Source organism: Adelges cooleyi, unplaced genomic scaffold (assembly GCF_023614345.1).
Source record: "Adelges cooleyi isolate 19-005CV unplaced genomic scaffold, UGA_ACOO_1.1 ACOO_flye_CR_arks_rails_tigmint_CR_PRNA_247, whole genome shotgun sequence".
In the NCBI taxonomy this organism is placed as follows: domain Eukaryota; kingdom Metazoa; phylum Arthropoda; class Insecta; order Hemiptera; family Adelgidae; genus Adelges; species Adelges cooleyi.
In genome coordinates, this window is record NW_026095912.1 from 11,365,877 (window position 1) to 11,389,872 (window position 23,996).

At 34.9% G+C, this 23,996-nt stretch overlaps 1 protein-coding gene across 1 annotated transcript in view; it reads right to left on the reverse strand.

The window, feature by feature from the left end:
• The window catches only part of LOC126836427 (mucin-17-like), a 94,101-nt gene that overhangs the window by 9,720 nt on the left and 60,385 nt on the right, over positions 1 to 23,996 (reverse strand). Inside the window, exon 2 of the mRNA XM_050569800.1 lies at positions 8,503 to 8,632. Coding sequence (XP_050425757.1) covers positions 8,503 to 8,632 — 130 coding nt within the window. The remainder of the gene's footprint in view (positions 1 to 8,502; positions 8,633 to 23,996) is intronic.

Here is a 23,996-nt window from a genome sequence, read left to right on the forward strand (position 1 = left end):
AATCAATTTCACATATTTTAGAATATCTATGAAGAGTTAGAGATATTTTTTTAATATAATTATAACGTTTTATAAATTATGTTTATTGTTTCACACTAGGATTCACTAGCATGTATACATTTTGGGGTAAACATTACATGTAACATTTGCACTGTGTGCTCCGGAATAAAAAAATTAACGAATGAATCGTAAATTAAAAAGTGTAAAAAATAAATAAAAAATACAACTGCCAGTAGTAGATAGGGGGACGGTTTAAGAGTCGACTTGTGGGCGCCATAACAAAATGTTTGGTCCTTTTCTCTGTTACTGTTACACCGCTAGCCAGATGTGGTTATGTGCTCTATTTATGGGCAGAATTTAACAGAGGGTATAATATGCAAAGGGATATGGAGGGAAATGAAAGTTTTTGCGGGCAATCTGATGCCAAAGTTGCAGGCGGCAAACAAACTTTCTAGCCTTTTCACCACAATTATTGCCGCCAATTCAATGTGTTTACTACCCCGACAACCCGGGGCCAAATATTGAGCTTTTGATATTTACTAATGATTCGTTTGAATTGCGGTTAATTATTATTGTAACCTCATATGCCGTTTTTGGAAATATGTTTTTAATTTTTTCCCTAATTATTTTAACACCAAACATCTGAAATAAGTGTTTGTCAATGAGACGGGTCAGTCGGAGTGTGAGATACAAAGTCTTCACTGTACGTTATGTGACTTTTGAGAGGAACATAATCGATCTAACCAACCTGACCTTATTCATTCGACGATGTCACATTCGAGGAGGACTTGATTCCCGTGAAAATTGTCAATATTAGTTTTTGTTTTTTCATTGTTCAAATTTAATTGATTTTAGCGAAAATGTATTTGATATAATTTGAATGTTTGTTTCTAAGTACATCACTCAATATGTTTGTGGTTAAGTCGCGTAAAGATGGCAACAACAGACAATTATTGTTTCTGTTTTACCTATAGGAAAGATTGTAATTTTTTTTTTTTTAATGTTCCGGTTTTATTTGAAACTCTCTAGTATACTTTTGTAGGTCATGAACATTTTAGATGCTGTTTACGTCATCAAGTCTATAAAATCACCGACTCGGGTTTGTGATAAATTGAAATAGCGTCAAACGGCAAACCGATATTAATAATGTTATGCGGCCATCTGTCGTTCGACTAACTAATTAAAATATTAATTAATTCGTTGCTTTGTGAAATATTGGCAGTCATGTTGATCTTATTAAAGTCATCTCGAAACAAACAACTTAATTGGACTGAACATTTAATTACTATATTTCCGCTATAGTAAATGGCGCAGCCAACTGAATGTTATCAAGTGGAGTTTAGCGTTTCCCGAAGCGCCTTTAAGATTGTGCGAATGAACATTTAAAATATATTGTTAACGGTATGTACTGCAAGAATAACCAACTTGATTACACCACTGCAATTTCAAAATTCATGATTTTGTAATAATATTACAGCTGATATCAATTAATAAGCTAAAAATATATTTAATTTGAACCATGGTACGAGTATTAAAAACTAAAGAGTTGCATTATATTTTTGATGACTTCCCAATACAGTAATATCCTAATTATTTTCATTAAAAAAATGCGTCCTTTTATTTAACTATTTATACTAACGTCTACTTTTGACTTTGAAAACGACCAACAACATTTAAATAAAATAACGACTGTACGATAACCAGGTTTACAAAATTATTACTCAGGTCAAGAGCTTTTTAGAAGTTAGACGGGAAGAGAGGTGGAACTTAATATTATATTTTATAAAAAATAAGTGCACTCACTTGCAGAACAAACAAATAAAATTATTTTCACTTAAAAAAAAAATTATTCAAAACTCGTTGCTAACATTATTTTCTCTTCTATTGATAAAAAAAATTACCATTGGAAATCAAACGATGATGACAATAAAATCAGGAGGGAGGAATTTAATTAGAGTTATTTTAATGTTAAGACAATTTATGTATATTAGCAAGTATACAAGTATAAATAAAATTTCAAGAGAAATTAGGGCACAAATGTCACACTGGATCATAGTTAGCCAATAATCTTGAGCCGTTAGAGGCTTAGAATTAAAAATAAAATGATTTTAACTTATTCTTTATAAACATAAGGTATTTTGGAAATTGTATATCATACAACATTATGTTAGTACCGAGCACAACCTTTCGATGGTTAAAGTCATATTATTATACCTTTTTGTTGCTGTTATTAATAATGAAAATAACACAATAACTGCGTGGGTGTGTGTTTGTGTTTAGTTTTCGTGTCCTTTTCAATCTAATTCTCGACAAGTGGCATAATAATAAATCGGTCCAAGACCGTATAGTGGTTAATATAATAATATATCGTGTGAGAACAATCGGAGAAGTGTTTGGCGGTGACAACAATCCGGGACACCCCATTAAGGTAATGTTGTGGCGATTTATATATTGTAGGACATAAATCTGCCAAGCAAACCGAAAACAACGTACACCAAATGGGCGTCCATTAAATGTGTGACCGTGATTTGGTCGATCCGTCACTAGATAGCACTCTGTATACATTCTGATTCTGTGTGTACAATTTTCATTCGGTTTTGGCCTCGATACGATTCACCCACGACTAATTTACCGGGGCACGGTTTAAAACAAATAAAACCGTTATTGATGACATTATTTTTGATCACACGCTATTATTTATCATTGGTTTAGCATCAAACGTATTGTCGTGTCGACTTGGACTAATGTAATGCCGTATAATGTGTTATCGGGCAACCCAGTCCTGTGTCAAACCCAGAAATAAAATAAAAAATCCGTTATTTATTAACCAGTGGTGTGAATATGTGTGATTCGTTTGTTTTTCGGTGTTCAATCATTTTGATTACCGCACAACCGGCCGGCCGGCACGTTTTTCCTGGTTTTCGGGTAGCCGTTTGATAAGGGTATAAGGATACATGCCTACCCCGAAAAGAATTCCCAAATGAATCCGGATGAAACTATTTTGATTATTTTTCGCAAACACCAACTGCCGAAAAGTTAGGTAGGTAGGTAAATAAAGAAACGAAAGGCACGATTAGTTTTTACCGTGCACATTATAAATAAAAGCAATCCCTGTCACGTGACTCGGGGCTTGGAAAATTCAAAACAAAAAAACGACCTGTCTTTTTTTAATTTTATCAAAGAGTAGAGGTGAATTTTTTACTCTTAACTCTTGGCCTTATGGGGATTGCATGCGGTCGGTTTTTTCAGTCAAAACACATCATTTTTATTCCATTGCACAGACCGAACTAGTAATCCGACAAGCAATCTAAAAACAGTTTTGAATTCGCCATGAAGTTTACTTATGATCGGTCAGGGTACTTTTTTCAATTTTTAATTTTAACCCTTTTCAAATTTGATTTTAAATTTGAAATTTGATATAATGTTCAAACGTGTTTTATATATATAGTAGGAGTAAGATATCAAAAAAGTACCCTGACCGAACATAAGTAAACTTGATGAAAAATTCAAATCTGTTTTCAGATTACTTATCGGATCACTGGTTCAGCCTGTGCGATGGAACAAAAAATTTATGTTATATTAACTAAAATGGTTTTTACTCACAGACAAAATAATTAAAATGAATACCATGAAGCCTATTCAAATTAACCGGTAAATTAATTGACATGATCGAATAAAATTAAAGCCACTTTTTTCTTAACTATTGTCTACACAAAACTCCTTAAAATCCAACCGCATGCAATCCCCTTATGAAACGATTTTGGCGGAGAATTTCTAAATTTCAGTTGTTGGCACGATCAGTGTTTTTTACCGCGCACGTTATAATAATAAAAGCAATCCATATCATGTAGTGATTTACAGCGTGCTTTGTTGTAAAAAGATATTCTTCGAGGTAGGGGAAAGGGGGTGGGGTGGTGGTGTGGTGTTCGAGAATAATTATGTCTCTATTGTGTCGCGGTAGCCGTACATCGTCGAAATAATAATAGGTAATAATTATTGTATCGTACGCCGCTAATAAATTACAATGTTATACAATATCAAGTTTGGCAAACTACGCCATAGCTGTTATTGTTGTTGGCGTTCAGCGTTAAAGACTAATTTGCCGTTCACCACCACACGGTTACGCCGGCAGCTATTTGTGAGGGCTTCGCGAAACTTCAAAGCAACAAGACAAAAGCCCGTCTTTGAATTTTGACAATCTGTAACGCGAGTAGGTAGTGTGTAATCGTCAAAACTCAGTCGATTGGACGGATGTACGCGCTCGTGTGCTTTGCCATTGTGTTGTTACGCCTGTAATGTGCGCATACAATGCAATTTGTTGAAATAATTGTGTCTCGGTTTTGTCGTTCCGAGTTCCGACGAATGGTGCACATGAGCAGAGACACATACCAGAGGCGGTTGTAGGTGTTACTTAAGCAACTCCGTTTGACGGTCTCTGGATAGCACTTAAACTCTCAACTCGGCGAAGCGATTACTTTGGCGAATTCGGATTTCGCGGTTCCGTTTGATTTTTCACGGTAAAAACTGATTACCCTGGGTGGTCTTTATTTGGAACAGAAACAGCACCGCGCACGACGTTTCGTTGAAACTCAATTGAAAACTTTTAGGTGCTCTCCAACTTTTGCCGGTTGAGTTGTTAATAAATCCGCTAAGTGATTTAATTAAAGTTTGCGACTTCATTATACAATACGTTTAATTGAAAATTAAAATTTAAAGTGAAAATCCGAGTAGTACCTACCGATGAGAAAAACAAAGGGGAAAACTCGGCCGAACAACACCGAATGAGAAACTTTTCGATATGAATTCTGAGAAGAACGAACACTATAGCGATTGGTGGATAATTCATTTGTTTTCGTTTTAACTAAAAGTCAGTAAAATAAATGTTGATTTTTAACCATTTAATACTCATTAAGATACTTAAAAACCGAGTTGTTTTTTTATCTGTTGGCACTTTCAGATATACGTCATGTAAGTTTTTCTTGTTACATTATGTTTGCTAAACATTACTGCACGAATCGACAAAAGTCAGAATAGCATGATAGAAATGTAGAAGTCAGGCAGTTATCAATAAGTCAGGTTAACGATTTAAGCCCCACGTGTTTTGAAATATTAACATATAAATAAATTCTAACGCTTAGACTTGTTTTGGTTATTTAACCGTATAAACCAAACGCTATGGCATCATCGAGTTGGGGATGAAAGTTTGAATTAGTAATAATATTATAGCATATGGATAATGACGTTTGCTTATAGTAATTTGGTTTTCTTGAACCATTCAATTTGTTCGGTAAAAGTGTTGACTTGTTGAAACTCAATAGAGTTTAAAATTATTCGTTCAAGGAAGACGAAATTGGTAATCCTAAAAAGTTTTCTAGACATCAAATCCGATTTTCTTCGCCGTCTCTGAAATACATAAATTATACAGCCTTTAAACTGATTTGAGTATTCTTGAATTTTAACTAAATTATTGACAACGCCAAAAGCCATTAAGGTTTCTTCGCCAGTCAAACGGAACCGAGGATAAACCATTTATCTTTCTAACTCCATTTCGGGTAAACACATATTATATTACCTTGGAATGTTTTCGAATTGACTTGTTAGGTATGAACTTGATGAATCTATACGTTTAATGACGCTGAACATTTTGCATATTTACGCTTTTCTCGTATTTCACTAGTAAGTAGTTCTGTTTGCAATATATTTCTTTAAATATGCACTAACCGATTTCTCAGCGAGTATTGAGTTTCGCTTGGATTGGAAAGAATATGATATTCAGTATTTTCAATAAATATCTCATGTGTCTTATTGTTGTTGTTGACTTCTCGTTTTTAAATAGGCATAGAACTCAAAAATTATTTTCGTTTGCTCGAACATTGTTCTTAGACAGCATTAATGGTTAGTTTTAGTTTCTTAGTACAGTCAAGATGTGGATTCCGTTAAAAAAAAAATTTATTTTATTTATATCCTAGTGTATTACAAATATGTTTTAGCTTACAAAAATGAAGGTTTATTGACATTTATCGTTATAAATAATATTTTTTTTTAAAATACACCTACTTAATTTTTTTTCTGTGGTTTTCTAAAAATGAGTAGTTATTTAAAAATAAATAAAAATATGAAATGTATATGTTTGTCCGGGGTTTTCACGCCACAAAAAAAGGAAATAATTCTTTAAAGACTTGTTACATAATGCTGGCAACAGAATGTTCTTTTTAAAAAATATTTTTCTGCCATAATAATTGTATTCATATATTAAGTTTTTTGTTTTGTAACGCTTCATATATATATTTTAAAGGCTTAGTATTAGGTATAGCCGTGAAAAAGGATGAAAGCTGAGGATTTATGAAGCGCAGGTTCAACGAAATGTTTGTCTGCGAAAACAATCGCTTGGCCGTTGTGGTGTTTTTATGTTCTTTACACAAAAAGGTCTTTTGGGTAAAACTATGTTTTGTTCAGTTCTAATCTCAATAACAAGACACTAGACCGTGATAACGTTAAATTAAAAATAAGTCCGGTCGTTTGATCTTTATAGGGTTCATCTAACTTAGGTCAAATTAAGTGGTTCGTGAATTTTATGGGACATTGCAGTCTGACAGTATGGCATGGATTTGATAATTAAATAATCCTTTATTTATATTTTGAAAAAATTTAATTTTTCCAACAAAAATTTTACAATACATTAATTACGTTTATACTGAGAATTTGTTAATGAGATAAAATCGTTATTTGAATTGTGAATCGTTATCGTGAATCGTTTATTTATGAAAAGTGATAGGTCAAAATTTTGTTAAAAATTACTTTGTATTACTAAGTATAGTGCATAAGAATTATAAATATTTGTTGTAATATTTTCCAAGTAAAACTGTGTGTAAGTTTAAGTTTTCGGCAAAACCCTTTTCATAAATAATTGATTCGTGTTTATGTCATTTCAAACAACAGAAGCACATTTAAAATTTAAATAACTATAAGTGTTTTGCCAACCAAACAAAAATAAACAAGTAATGCGTGTAAAACAATTAGGTAAATAATAAACTCGTTTAATATAGCGAATCGGAGATTGGTTAAATTTAATTTATGCGCATTTCTGAAATATTATTCAAATGATATGTAAATTAAATACACAAGCATATAAATTTGCTACCACGTCGAATGGATGCGACATGTTATTTAATATATTGTTATTATAATTTTTTTTTTTTTATATAGCCTTTATTATAAATTTAACAGATAAATGATTCTAGGATTACTTGTTATTATAATAAGGATAACATTTGGCGTACGCGTATTAAAATGTTTTTGAATACATCAGACGTTCTTGTTTTACTCTGGACGGATTTATTAGATATACCTAAGGCTGATGGTATTCGGTTTTTGATCAGATTTCAGTGTACACAATGATGTAAAATTTACGAAAACAGCCTTGCGATTGTTAACTGCCAAGTTATCAGTAAAGATGTTCAAATACTTTGTCCGGACGGCAAGTCCGGAACGGGCATACGGTTTGTGATCGAAGCAATCTCACTTTTCGATTGTCTAGTTTCCAATATTGTTTTCCATTGTTGAGTTACGACAAAGTGATGAAAAAGTCTTATGCTATTGCAAATAAACGATCCGGATGAACGGACATAAATTCTATCTTCTAGTCCGTAAAAATACTAGTTAGCGAAACTACAATAACAACAACAATAATAATGTATCGGTCGACAAGAGCCAATAAACTGCACATTGGTTTCTGATTAAATCTCTTGAGCACACAACTGTCTGTGTTGAACACAACAAAAACAAGCTATTTATTTGATATCCACTCCGGATGAAAAATACATGGCCGATACAAAAACTCGGATAGGAATGTAGTAATAAGTCTTTTGAGTTTGTCGACCAATTGGGCGCCTCCGAGTCGTCGCAAAGAATTCCAATTAAACAATGCACATGAACAGTATCACAAAAGACCGGATCTGATATTGCTTCTTAGCGAAGACGTGCCCTTTGGTCTAGTTAGCTACCGATCGTTGGGTCGGGATCTAAGATTAAGCCGTTTATTGCATTGCACGAGCGTACGAAAAATTAAACAATATTCTTCTTCGAGTTGAAATTTGGTTTTGTTGCGTTTAATAATAAAATTGACAACTCGCCTGTCAGTGTAGTTCTTTTTACAAGGTCGTTACCAGACCATTTGCATTATTTTGTTCTGAATAGAATAAGCTTACCCTAGCCATGAAACGGTCAAGTGCAGTGAACGGTCGACTTGTATAATTTGCAATTAGAAATCCGAATTTATCATTGAAAGCCAAACCCATTAAACGCGTTTGCCTTTGTATTATAAGAGTGAGAGCAATGATCATTTGCGTTTACACAAAAGTTAAAACCCAATTATGCTTAATTGAAATTTAACCGTAATGCTTTCTTCGAGTCGTTATTGCTTATGCATCGAAAAATCTACCTACATTCGGTTCCGGTTTTAATAATGAATTATTCGTCAAACAAAATAAAAATACTACTTACTGGTAGCCAACTGAGCGTGGTGGAACTGACATACGGCATCGGCCTCGAACCAAGTAACCTTGTCTCTGAAATGACGATAGAAGACCATGAAACCATTTTGCGGATAAAGCCAGGCGTTACTGATGTTGACCTGCAACAAAAAAAAAAAAAAAATCATTACATTTATGTTTTATAGATCGGATATTGTACGGCGACTGATGGAGAAAACCTTATCAAATCACAAATGCGGAAATGTTGTGCAATGTAAATATCTTAACTTTAGGGGTGGCATAACAAACTTCAACAAGATTGTGTAGCGGTAAGTCAGCGACGATCGCCGCAGAGTTAATTAGTTAACCCAAAGTGTCGATGGATTAAAACATTATAGTCGTATTAAACTTACCGTTTTTTATTTTATGAATTATTTTACCAGCTATTTTGACCACGACAAGACAAACCTAACTCGACATTTATGGCACATCACATTAAACAAGCATTTGCATTTATATTTGGCGCACAAGGTCTCGGATTTCGCCTGAGCAATTCATTATTTTCTCACGTCAGGTTTACTTTTAGTCAACCGAGAGTGACACCGTGCATAAAGTGCTCGACGTTCCCAGGAGGCGTCATAGTGAAGGCTCACCGCATACCTACCCTGGAGAAATAGAATATCTACATTTGGTCGCTACACGTGTCCCGTAATGTATACGTTTTCGAGATTTTTCGGTTTAAAAACATATTATTTCGCTTTCCGAGAACACCATTATGTTTAATGTGCGGTCGAGAATAGAACCGGACATTTAAAAAGCAATCGCCAGGGCACTCGGGTCGTTGTGGGAAATCGATAAGAGTTTTTGTTCGCCGGGCGCCAGAAGTCTGTCGTAAAACGCCTTTATTTCTCAATGCAGTCCGTGCGGGCACTCTTATAATATTATTGTATATTTGTCATCAAAAAGGGCGGACAGCACACACACGACGACGCTGTTACTATCCGCCCAAACTTGGTGTCATAACAGCTCGTGTACGATATTGTTTTATAGTTTTTTTTATTTTATTCGAGAACTACTAGAACAAGTTTCTTCCGTTGGCGTTGTCCATTTCCAAAGCTCGGGACATGAGATTGAAAAAAAACAACATTTTTTCCTAAACGAATTATAAGATTTTACTGAAAATTCATGACATGTTATCATTCTCTAACGACAGTCATTACTATATATGCCATTTCATTGTCATGGAATATAGAAAAAGCTCCGCCGTGACATCGGTAGAACTATTATTCAACTAATGCGGCGGTTATAGTACGTATGAAAGGCATCATTAAGAATAGTAATATATTGTCATAACAGCCGACAACAGATAAACCGGCGCCGAATTCGTTATCATGAGGCGCTTTCAGATGAGATCGAAACAAATGATTTTGAACTATTCGCACTTCAATTCGTTTTTGACGGTCATTGTGTTAGGATTATATCCGTTCTGGTAATATATGCGTTATAAAGCATAATAACATAATATATGACGTCTTATTATGTATAGATTAAGGCGGTTCATCTGGAGCCGTCACCGCCCGCTTTCAGATAGCAGCTAACTAACGATGGTCCTACAATATATGGGTTGCTTATGCAGTTTCCGTTTCCATAATGTATAGATTACATTATAGACGTCTAAAGATGACAGACGGAGGGGTTAAATATTTGAATAGTCCTACACAATACGCGTATCGCCATACCTGTCTGTATTATGGCATACCTAAATTGTCATAACCTTATCCCGACAAGAACGTGTGTTATGCAATAGACTGACTTCAAGACAAGAGTCCTCATTGCTTTCCATAATAATATTCTCGATGGACATTTGATAGTTAAATTGAAATTGAAATTTAAGCAAAACGGATGGAATATAGTTCCAGCGAACGCGTTCACCTTTTTGTTGTTTTTTTTTAGTACTTACCTTAACAAACCTAACACTAACAACCGTTTAGGCACTTTACAGCGATGGGGCCCATGGAAAGCACTTGTCGTAGCTGTTTTTCGGTGGATTTTTGTCAAACTTCAAAACTGTAAGGTTTTTCCGGTTTTAACCGCATTGTGAACTTAAAGCCAAATCGCAATTACTGTGTAAAAACAGTTTATGTTTTGGCCAGCCCCTGGCTCAAAGGAAAGTATACAGTTGTTCTCAACCAAGAAGGTATTTAAAAATATAGCTGGATATCTTAGAGCTGCTTTCTACGTTTATTGAACTATTGCATATCTTCTCGTTGGCATTTGACAGTTTCCTAAAACTTTAAAGCCACGTTCCAGCTCAACAAGAATTTACATTTATTTTAGGTACTTCTCAAGTTATGTGACCCGTGTGCGTATATTATAACGTTAAACTAACTGACGTGTATCCCTCTCATATACGCGTACTCTTTTAAAGCGTTACCTACTCGTAAATGGACTAAAGTTTGAAAATATATTATATTCCGCCAACTATGCTCGATTAAATTGATTAGCAAATGTCCCTTTTGTTCTAAAACGCTTACTACAGCAATATATTATAGTAGGTCTGAAATAGTGTTTTTGAGACTAAAAGTTAAACATATTAATATGTTGATGGTGAAGGAAAAAAACCAGGTCACTCCTTTTTAAAATCTAAGAAAAACACAAAAGCTAAATAATGTATTGGCATGTATTGGATGAAAATTACATCGAAGAACGTGCAAATTTATGGCTATAATAATTTTTGGACGTTTTAATAATATTATAGCAAAAGTTGTTACCTACTCCTTGACATTTTTTATTCGGCATACTTTCACTGTATAATATTTTAATATTATATCAGAATATTGTATCACGAGAGGAAACGCTATACGTTCATCTAAAAACATATTGAATTTTTATAGCCTACTTTAAAGCTTTTTTTCATGCGGAATTGTGTACATTAGGGGATACAAGATGGTACGGCCATATTTCTTCGTTATTATTTTAGACTTAAAGTTCTATAACACATGGAAGTAATGTATGATAATAATAAAAACAAATATTAACATTTTATATAATACTTGACGTTTTCTACGGGTTCTATGATAATGAAATCGTTTTTTATCCGAAGGTGATGATGCTGTATGGACATGAATCATATGGCTTTTATTAAAAAAAAATAAAGCGTTTATAGAAACAGCTAAATTTCAATTTTGTCGATTCCTATTGAAAATACCTATTTTTCCTAGAAGTCTCACTTATTTATTCGAATAAGATTGGTTTCGTATATATTTGATCAGATATAAATAAACAAACAAACAATAGTTTGTAATACAGCAAATGTCGTACCGCAGCATTCTACTTAATCTATTAATGTATTAATGTCGGGTGAGGCGAAAGAGTCGTTTTGCATGAAATCAGACTAAATGTAAATAAATTGATTCAATATTATTAAAAAAAAGTACTTCCAAGTATCCATTTGATACACTTGTGGGGCTCAACTTACACCGTGGAATGGCTCGTTTGGTTTTTTAATCTTCTTCCCTCGCCGTTTCCCGTTGGTGTATAATGCACGCGAGTAGATAACCAAAGAAAGTTTTAAAAAGAGTATATTAAGATAAACGGTTTGTTGTTTAATTTCGCATTTAACGTGGAATATTTTAATTTAACGTTCTATAATAATCCGAGCTGGGGGAGATGTAGAAAACCGTTTAAGTCAGATATACATTCCGGCCTTTGCCTCCCAAACGGTAATTGTATCTCTGCCAAAATCAGAAAAACGGGTAAGCAAATCCCGACAAAAAAAAGCGTTTCTCGACCTCTAATTTAGTCATATATTTAATGACATAGGCCACCTTAATGTTTTTTGTCAGTCATTTAAAAATGCAAACCATTACCTACTGAAACATTTGTGTTATAGGTCCAGTTTAGGATGGTAGTGGTTAATATATGAGACAAAATATGTTAAAATGGAATAATAAAATTGGATAGTACATTTTAGTTCAAACGGAATGATAAAAAGTGAGCTTAACGGCAATAATGTGACTAAAATGGTGCTTAAGTTAAATAGAATTTTTCAGCTTTTTTTTTAGGAACGGGAGGGTTGTAGTAGACGTTTGAAATATTTTTGCTGAACCCAGTACAAACGGAATGTACTTTAAACTTATAGCTTTTTGGTCGACACGACTCGATATTAAATATTTTACACTTCGCTCTTGCTTTTCGCGCAATTCAGAATTAATATTGTATTGTACATTTTACAAAAAGTGACTCTAATTTTCCTCAAGGTATTTTTGTCGCTCATTTTTTCCCATCAAACTATACACTTTTTTTTATTGCTGATTCGACATTTCGCCACACAAAGATCTAAGCGATACGGCGACATCGAGTTCGCAATCTCATACCGGCCGGTAATATAGGTGAAGGGATGGTGTAAAGAAATACTTGTGATACTAAGGGTGACATGTGCTCGGTTGAGCGAGACGGCAAGGTAAATTCGTTTTTCTTGTACAGTTCAGTAGGTGGAAACGTTTTTTATATTCTACATTCAAACGTCGCGTCGGACCGATCGGTTACTTACTCGACAGTCGCAAAGAACAAGTGCAAATGTCTAGTTGAACGAAAAAGAAAATTTTATATATAAATATATAAAAAATGATAAGCGAGAGAAATATTTACTTACTACGAATTACTCAAAGGTGAGTTAAAATAAAGTTATAAAATAAAAAAAAGAAATCCTGAACGACATTTACATTATTAGTTAACATAGGATGTAAATAGGAATAGGAAAAAACTTGTTCTCCAAACAAGTGATGTACACAACAGTGTAACAGAAATTATATCCCCTAATATATACGAAGGGTGTACTGATCAAAACAATTTTAGGTTAGAATCGTTAGAAATGTGAGGAGTTGAAATTGTATAAGACCACCGGACAATTCGTAGAGCCACGTCGATAGGAGATAAATTAAAAGTACCTATAGATGGTAAAAAGAAATGTTTAATTTAACCATAATCGTCGGGGTAGTGAAATGATGATTTTCATTACGAATGATATTTTATTTACTGTAATTTAGTCTTTTGATGTGTATCAATTATGTAATTTACCTTTACCCTCTTGGCATTAAGTACTGTTCCGTTTTGTTTACGGTATAAGAAACCGAAACGGTTTGGTGCTATTGTCATTGGCGTAACTAGATGAGGGGCTAGGGAAGTTCAAATCTCTCTGAACTCGTTTAAGCTCTAAAAAAATGTCAGCGACCAATCAGACACAATCCCCGAGTAAGGTTTATACTTGTTACTGACATTTTGAAGGAGCTTTCGGAGTTTTTTAAAGGTCTGAACTTCCTTAGCGCCTTCCCTAAGTACGCCAATGGCTATCGCGTTTGTTAAAAAGCCGCATAGCATTAGGCCGACTTGGCATCGAACAGATTAGCTTATTTTGAAAGTTGTATAGGATAAGCTCTATCGAAAGCGGCTGGACGGTTAACGCCTTGATCGGAAGAGGGTTGTTTGTTAGGGATTCTTGTAAACAAAAACGTTTGGAAAAAAAAAACCTGGACCCGTTAAAAGTTCAGCGTACCCCTCAGCCCCGGTTTCTCTACCCCCACCCCTTTCCCGTTTTCATTAGCTCTTAAATGAATAATATCTCGCCGAAAGTTTGGTGCGACCATAACTCATTTATAATCAACGACCTGATCGCATTATCCCACCGGCCACTATACAGCCCTGCAAGAGCCACATCGCTGTCAAAATACAACCACGGCCGGTGTCACCTTGTCGACCGCTGATTGTGCAATTATAATATTGTTTAGCCTTTACCTAGCAGCGGCTGTGATGACGGATTTCACCTAACGAACAGCACAGACAACTCCATCATTTGACCCACGTCCACCGCCGCCGCTTAAATTAACCAAAGGTACATAATATTATTGTTATACCAACTTCAAGACGAAATGCGCGTTTGAATATTATAATTTATAGTCTACGCCCTCCTATAATACTTTGCCATAGCTCCCCGTGCTGTTACCGCAGTCCATTCGAACGAAAGACAGTATAATATATATTACCGGCAACTTTTGGAAACCGCTTAAAAAATATTATATAATTTACAAAAAAATTGTTAGCAGATTAATCATATATGAAAAATCCAAGAATCCATTGTTGTTACCGTTTGAATATAGTATCTGAACAAATTTATTCAAAGCCAACTTATCTTCTGCGTTGTATAATATTTTAATGTTGTTATTGTGGTGGTACACATATATATATATATTTTTTTTTTTTTAATAAGTAATAATATTTGAAAACGCCGCCGGCTCGGCATGTGTTTTTATTCGGATCTTATTCGTGTCGACTAAAGAAGACGGCGGTATAATTTATATGTTGTGTGAGTTCCACCCTACAACACTATTCGTGCACTTTGTAAAATCGTTTTTACTCCACGAGCCATTCTGGTGGATAACAAAAAAAAAAAATAAGAGCTGTGTATATTATATACAAGCGATAATATTATATCTGTAGCTGTTACTGATGTTTCTGGCAAAATTATTACTCGTGATGGCGAAAGAAAACAGGCTAAAATAACGTTGGCAAAGTACATTTAAATATTGCAAGTCGAAACTCTATAGGATTTCAAATAATTATGCTAACTGGTTGAGATTTCGTCGAAGAGGCAGAGACAGTTAAATAAACACTATGTTTTGTGCTTATGATTATATTCTCTCAATGATAATTACCAGAGTGGTAAACGTTTTAGCGAACGTATTTAAGAGATTGTTAAAATAATCTTAAAAAGTATCTGAGTATATAAAAAACGTTATTTTTTGAATACTGAATGCATAATGGTTTAATTTAATGCATTGTTACGAAATTAATAAGTCCACCGTGTAAGCATGTCAGTACTATAGGTACCTATATTTTTAGGGGAATACATCTCAGCGTGAGTATATTACAAGCAGGAAAAATACACTTTATGTATGTAACCAGGCCTCGGACACTGATAATATAGTAGTTTTTTTGCAGTGTACAGCGGGTTTTACATTGAAGGCATTGTCGGCCGAACGCGGGTTGAGTCGTTCAACCGAACTTGGCTATAAAAACGTGGGTATTGTGATATATTATTGAAAAGCGAACCGGGCGCCATGATTTGTTATGGTCCGATTTGGGCAAAGGGAAACCGATCACAATTTGTCGGCTGTTGCGGCGAGAACGGGTAGCGGCCAAGGCGGAAGTGTACTTAAACCGGGGCGAGGGTTTTGGTCGAACAATGAGACCGTCCGGCTGTGCGATTTACCGCAGGAGGTCCACGCAGCAGGTCTTGACGGCCCAGTATTAACCAATTATAAATTATTAGACATTAACCGTGCTCGTATTATATTGTGCTTCCGGTCGGATACGCCGCCGCAACCCGATCGGTCAATAGACAAAAACGTCGTTAAGTTAATTCAGGATTTATTTACCATTATGATTGCGAGCATTTTATATGTCGATGGCCGATAAATATGAAACAGATAGCTATTGAACTCAAATCGTACAAATTATCCGAAATTCAGTTTTACCAGTTGTTACATTATCCTGACAATTTGGTTACGCTTATGATGTTATCGTTATACTGACAGAGGCGGCGCCGGATCTTTTGCATTAGGTGGGCCAGATAATGAAGCTGCACAAACTCATTGTAAATGAGAGGGAGATAATAGAGAATACACATCCCTTCAAAACCGTTCTTACACCGAATTCCAAGTATACCAGCTACGCGGAAACTCCGATTAACACGAATTGGCTTCATTAGAGGTTGTCCTTATTTGTTGCGGTCGAATAAGAGGCTTTCTGCGCGGTTTTAAAGAGAATCTAACGAGACAACGTGCGTCGTACACGCGATCGTGCCCATTTTGTTAAGTTCTCCCCCGACTTGGCAGCGTTAAAACTTGTCAGTAAGTTTAGCCGGTTTTGTTGGAAACGACCGAGTGCAAACCGGGTATGTTATAATTGTGTTTGCCGGTACGTCAGAAGATTACACATCGTCGGGGTTTGCCTTTTGTAAAACGAGGGCGAAAGTACGATGTTCGTGCAAACATCAATTATCGCACTACGCGGCGATTTACCATTTGCCATTTTCTGCCTTTTAGTTCATCATGAAAATGGCGGTTAACCCCATTAAATCACTGTCGGCCGAATAGAAACGGAAATGAAATTTTGAAGGGAAAAACGTAAGAAAACTCTATTTTTCCACTACACGTATGTTACGGTTTTATCGTTGTTAAAAATACAATCGACAACTAACTTATACATTGAGCAGTAATGAGAAGTCATAACATTAATTCTTTTAAGAGGAGTATCCGTTTATTTTAGATCGAGTGATTTACTCGAACAATATCTGGTTCCGTTAAATATGAACAGTTGTTAACAGTCATTGTTAATCATTAATAGCTTGTAGAAAACAAATATTGTGTTATCTACAGTCGGTTAGGTTAGAAAACAAACGGTCTGATGAGTTGAGTTTGTTGTAGGCCTGAGTTGGTGAAATAAACACAGTTGGTGGTTAGATTAGCAAAAAAACGGATATATTTGATTTAATGTGTACCCAGAAAAAAACCAACATGGTTTTAGCCAACTCCAATAATTGTAGAAACTTGGTGATTGTTCAAAGGGAAACATTTCGCATCTGCGCTTCACTTTTGGTGTTGTCAAAATACACTGCGTTATATTGTGTTCAATTTACTGGCATAATAACCGGCTGGAGATTAGTTTGCCAATTTCACAGATAAGAACAGTTGAACAAACTACTCGTGTTTTCGGTTTATTTTTCACTGGCGGCGGATGTATAAATAACACGCCGTCTTCCGGGAATTTCTTAAAAACCACAGCTGCCGTTGGCATCGGAAGAAGTGCTTTTTTTTTCCCTTCCGAAAGGTCGGAAATATATTGTAATGTGTATACGTATGTGTTTTCCCACTCAACTTGGCGTTGGTCCACCGGCAACTAGCTATTTACTCGGCTCGGTTGAGTTATTATCGCTTTCCAGTGTAGAGAAACCCTTGGAATGCTAGCCACATAAGATTGGAAGGCTCTTTGTGTATGCAAAATTGATGCACCAGTGCGGATTGTTCGACGATTATTTATTTTCCATCAGCTCTTCAACCCTCGTTGCGACGAGGCAAGTCGGTTTTTTACCACGATACCGTGTCGTCCACTGGTATGCATTGGCAATAATGTTTATTCGGTAGTTTCTTTCACGACGAGAATGTTGATTCAGAAGAAAACCTCATTCCAAGTAAAATAATCAACGAGCGGGGACGCGTTTATCGACAAAACGAAATAATAATAATATGTAGATAGTTAAAGCGTGGAATTTTTCTACGGACAGCCAACCAAGTCCCTCCGGCTGCTTGAAAACAAAAGGAGAAAAACGATGAAATAAAACAATATTTTTGTTTGGATGGGACACGACAACGGGAACGCGCTAAACCGACCTAAATAATTGTGCAGTTGAGCTATGTACAAAAAGCTGTTGCTAAACAACCGACTCGGATCTGCCGGAACCGCTTAACTTCATTGCAGCACTCGACAAGTGCGATGGTTAATTTGATTTTATAAACCAGGCCGCTTCCCTGATTGACGTTACGCGATTACCCGAAAATTAAATTACACTGCACCGACATATATATTGGCCACTACAAAGGCATTATATACAAGCCCAACAGTTTAAAGACTGAATATACTTTTTTTTTTTTGAGTACCTTACCCGTGTTCATTTTTACCAGTGTCCGGGGCCTGATTTTACTAACCTTACATACCCGAGATAACTTATGTAGTTTATATTTTAGCCTCGACGCGAACTGGGAAGGTATTGTTTTCACGTGTCTTTTAAAAAAAATGCTATTTGCGTCCGAACGATATGTTTTGAACCATTGCAAATCGATTTTTTTCATATAGCCGGTCTATAGATCAGAAATCATACCTAAAAGGTACATTATTTGGCCAAAAACTAAAAAAAAAATCACGGCGTGCTAAAACATTTTAGGTATTAATATCCTTTAGAAAAATCATCAAAAACCCTTTCGCCCAAAAGGGGTGGAAACTTTTTCGTTATTCCGCTTTTTGTCTCTATATTTGTTTGTACTTGAATATTTCAAATATAACAAACAATACCACAAATAGCGTCGTTTCACGATAAAGAAACGATTGTTCTTCAAAGTATGATTACGTTAATCTCACCGCCCTGTATTCGCAATAATTAAATCTATCCTTTAAGTATAATTATCATCATCATCATCATCATCATCACCACCTTAAATATATTATTATTATTACATTGTGTTCTCGAGATAAAAGCTTACAGCAATAACGAACAACAACAACAACAACGTCGTTTCCATATTAATTATTGCATATATTAATCGACTAAAATAATACATAATATAATGAAAATAATAATTATACCAGCGAAAGCGCACAGCATTACCCGTCGAATACACCAAACGCCTCAGGTTATTAAAACAAAACATCTTGTTAGCGATTCATAAGAATATGCTATCCCTAACCAGGTTTTTTTTTTCCTTAGACCGTAACCAAAATCTCCAGAGCTCTATGAACTAATGCCGGTCATATTTTATGCCCGCATTACCATTATAATATTACATTAATTTTATTAATCGGCGACGATCAAGCGGTATGGGATAGCGTTCGGTTCGGTCATAGTATTACTATATTTTACGGTGATCGCAATTAGTCGATTGGCCAAAGAATACGAAGATTATCGTCTTGGAAACACTCCAACGCTTGTGTTGTTAAGCGTTTTTAGGTTTGTCCGTCGGTAAACCTAAGCATTATAATGTAAAACGATAAACAAGGGCGTTTATATTATGTAGCTGTCGTTTGTCTGGCAACAAATACTCAAATCGTTGGAATAGGTACAAATAATTTATTTGATAAAGACTAAAAAAAAAAAACTAACTCAAATGCGTATATGCGCACAACTTAACAAAAAAAAAAATCATTAAAAAAAAATTGACTTAATATCACATTGATTAGAAATGTCTATGTCTGTTTGTGTCATAAGAACCATTTTAATAACCATAGTATATATTCTCAGTATTCGGTTTTTATTGTTAAGTTTATTTATAATTAGTTAGTGGAATGATTAATCTGGTTATTTTTTAATGTAATTTGAAAAATTAAAAAAGCTTTCTACACGTCTGATTTCCACTTATATTATTCTTTATGTCTTTAGTTATTGTACTTAACCTATCACTGCATTTACTACCCCTTGCTGGTGTTTTGTATAATCAAATAAATAAAATAACATAGTTAGAAAGTTTTAAATTTTAAAATAATGAAGTGCGAGGTGAAAATGTGATGAAATATGTGTCCATTTTTTATGAAATAAAATCTATTTTTTAACAACCAAGTAAGTTTGCACTGCTTGAGGGATTAACAATTGTATTTGTAAGTATAACATGTAAATATTGTTATGTTGAAAAGTCTTGGTCGTGGCGTCTACCGAGCATTCCGGGTTTCTATGCTTTATAAGATGTGTTAATTTTTTTATTTCATAGCGTAAAATGATTTTGATTCGATTCGCATGTAAATTTCGCATTTCACAATCGTGCGAGCAAATCGTTTAGGGTTTTCGTTGTGATTTTTTCTGAACCATTTGCAGTCAGTAAACACCGTTGCCGGTGGAAAATGTTTGTCGAATAGAAATGTCAAGTGGGTTTTGTGTGCACGCGAATGTTTAAGCAATATTTTCGCGGTAAACTGCTCGGTCACGTGCGTGTACTTAGGCCTCAGCTAATAAACGCAAATCTCGTTTTCGTCTGTACCGAAACGGAAACAGCTCTCGAATGCGTTAAGGCTGAATATAAAACGGGCATGCTTGTGTGTAAACCACCGTGTCTTAAACGCTGTTGGTATACGGATACCGCGAGACATAAACAATATAACCGACCGTATGCGGGTTGTGCGCCTTCATTAAAATAACCAAGCTCGGATAACCCCGTCTAGGTTGTCTGACTAGGTGTATAATATTACGGTAAGTTACTTCAGACAAGTCTTGTGTTTGAGAAGATTCGGAAAAGTTAACCCGTGAGTATAATGTATACACATATATGTATATTGTTATTTGTTTGTGTATGAGTTTGTTCGCACAGTCCATTAAACAAACTCTCCGGACGCGTTTACTGTAAAGTTGCGCAATGTCTCTACTAGGGAAAAAAAATATATTCAGCCTGTGTTGTTAGATATTTGTTTATTTTTTGCCATTAATATACACCAGCAAGCTCTCTCTATTATACCAAGACAACCCACTATATTATTTATTGCTCTATTTCATACTTGTCTGTACTCCTCTGTCATTGTTACTCTATCTAAGCGTCATTAATATTATTTAGAATGCTTTATGGTGTGTTGTTGTCCGCAGTCTCCCGTACAAAGCACCTCGTATGTACTTCATCAAAGTTACACGTCGGTAAAACTTTGTCAGCACAACTAGAGTACACGTCAAAGTTTTCATTTGGAACTTTCAAGCTTCTGCGTGCATGTATACATAGTTATGAAGTCGACAGGTTAGGTTTCAAAGCTGACGAATCAAAATTCCATTCGATATCGCGGTTTCCTCTTTTACCTTAATTTAGGTAACGTCTTAAGAAGTTGATTGCTATTGTGTTCGGCTCACAGAAGAAAAATAAAATGTCGATTCTTCTAGCCAATATAAATACAAGAAAAAAAAAGGCTTTACCTAATCGTTTTTATCCTCAAACGGATAAGTATCATCGACCGACAGTGGCACGTTCGTTAAATAATATAATATTTAAATCTGAGAAAACTGTCCGCTTTTGTTAGCCCGTTTATTAACATTTTCATGCGCCACTCGCGCTTAATGTGAATCTAATTGTAATTCCAATTTCTGTTTAAACAGTAACCGTACAGAATAATTTAACGAGAATCCGAATTGGACGATAAAACGACAAATATTTAAACGAGCAACGACAAAACGACTGTCGTCTACATTGGCATTTTTTTTTTCATTTTTTCTTAGCTTCTACTTAACATTATTATGAACGGCGCATCGCGTTTATTGATGGCGAATAAAAAAACAAGACCACGACAAGTTTTATTAGTCGGCGCCGTATTCGTATTTAATAAAATACCGTTTTAAGTTAATGTGCTAATTTTTATTTTAGTCGAAACGCCGCTATTATTTATTCAGTATTGGACTGAGCTGAGTGAATGAAATGTACCCAAATGAAACAATCAGAATAATAATCTCTTAATAATTTTTTTTATTTCCATTTCTACACTGCCAGTATATAATTACCATAAAGAAACTATAAATTCTATATAATTATATTACACAGTTATATACAGTTAATTACAAACAGATTGACGTTAACAGGAAAATTTTGAAGAAACCCCTATGAGTTTATACGACACAAGAAAATACATATTTCTGATGTCACGACCTTTTAGTATACTATAGGTTAAGAATAATAAACAAGTACTAGTTGTACCTGAATGGAATGCTATAAACACAAAACAAATATTCGAGTGGGGAGAAACGAGGAGTTTTATAAAAGAAGTCATATGAGATTTTTGTCATTATTTTTGGTGTTAATAAAGTTTTGATCAAAAACGTCTTCTAAGCATTTGTTGGATTGAGAGTGCAGACATCATATTTTATTTCCTAGTAAGTTTATAGAATATTACATCTTATTCGATATTATGTGAACATTTTTATAACACGCAATCCTTAATTATTGTGGTTTTTACTTAATACTACTAGGTAGAGATTTTGTCATCCCAAATGCTATATTACGTTCGTAAATCTTAAGCTTCTTTTCCGTGCTTTGCATTTTCGAATTCAATTTATTATTCCATTAGATTAGGATGATAGAACCACATACATAGATATTTTTGGATACTATAAGTACAGATATAACGAGAACGATGGATCAGAGTAATGGAAAAATGAATATATCAAACAAAGTCGCATTTTAGTGAACAGCTGTTAGCTGGTAAAAAAAAAAAAAGATTAGATAAGAAGAATGAGAAATATTGTAGTCATATTTTTCTCCTTACAAATGACGAGTCGGTTGGCCAAATCCTCTTTCTCCATCGATGGTATTGATATATTGGTTTTTTTCACTCATTATGTTACATCATGTATGGAATTTTTTTATTGAGCGTCGAGTTCTTCAAAAAAGAACTACTAATTAATTAATCTCACCGGTTATTGCATTACAATCCGTGTATTGAGTTTGCAGTGCAGTCTACCGAGTGGTAATTAAAGAAATAAACGACAACGCTCGAAACCCATGATATGTGCCACCAATTGCAGTTGAATCGAAGCCCCACACACATGATTCCTGGTAATCCATACCGACTACTAGGCAGGAGTGTTTATTTATGTGGATAATTATTGTATACATTAATCAATGGTGTTCAACTCATCCGAATAGTATACAGCTGTATATAATATAGTAATGATTGAAAATTATACAGCTGAATATTCCATCTGTTATGCGAACCATCGCCGTCGGGAGTCCTCGGTCTAACAAGCTGGTCCGTGTATAAATAAATTGCACGCTGAATGACGGCAAAATGATAATCTTGGAGGGATTAAATCTCTGAGAAATACAACGACACGCGTGCGTGACAATACTGTCTAGCACTGTAGGACGCTTTTATGCAATTTATTTTTTAATTTAAAAACAGCATATTCCATTATGGAAAACTGTCATAACATTTTTACAATTGTACAATTTTCCACAGACACAAGTATTTGTAATTCGGCGGTTTAAGACGTTAATTATGGGTGTCGTTGAAATTGTATCTTTGCAAACGAGTTTAATCGTTAAGATTACTTTCGAATTGCCGTGGCAAAAATAACGCTGCGCATTTCAAATAGATTAGCACGTCATACACAACTTGTTTTAAGACTCCGTGTGTTAATATTACTACAAAAGTTTCAAAAGATCAATGCCCACCGCGTCCAAAAGGCTTGTGAATTTTATGTTAAAAGTCTTTGTTACTTTGTGTTGCAAAAATAGTTTGTTGTATCGCGGTTTGTATAAACGAGACGGTCGTTGTCTTGAGCGAACCGAATACCTACTAAGTAATCACTGAAGTCGTATGTATTATATTTGATTACTTAACTTGGATAGTTTGAACCGAAGAATAATTATTATCCATCTGCCGATATTGGCTTTCGCTGTACAGCTAATCTTGGTTTGAATTGCACCGTCGAGACTAACCTGTTCGGACAAACCCTACGTCTGAGGGGTGGTGAAGAGGGGTGTGATGACTTTATTGCTATTGCTTTTGCCTTGCCCAAACCCAATGTAGATGGTTTTCCGACGGTTCAATTGACATGCAACTGCGATATGCCGTTATTTACTTAACGAGCACGAACGCACGTGATTGGAAGTCCAAAAATGTAAGTACGTGCTGTGTGTACGCGTATAACGGTCGGGTTAGGTGTAGGTTGTAGGTAATTAATAATTGAATTCTAATAACAGTTTGTGGAACAATGTCGTTACGGAGAGACAGCCG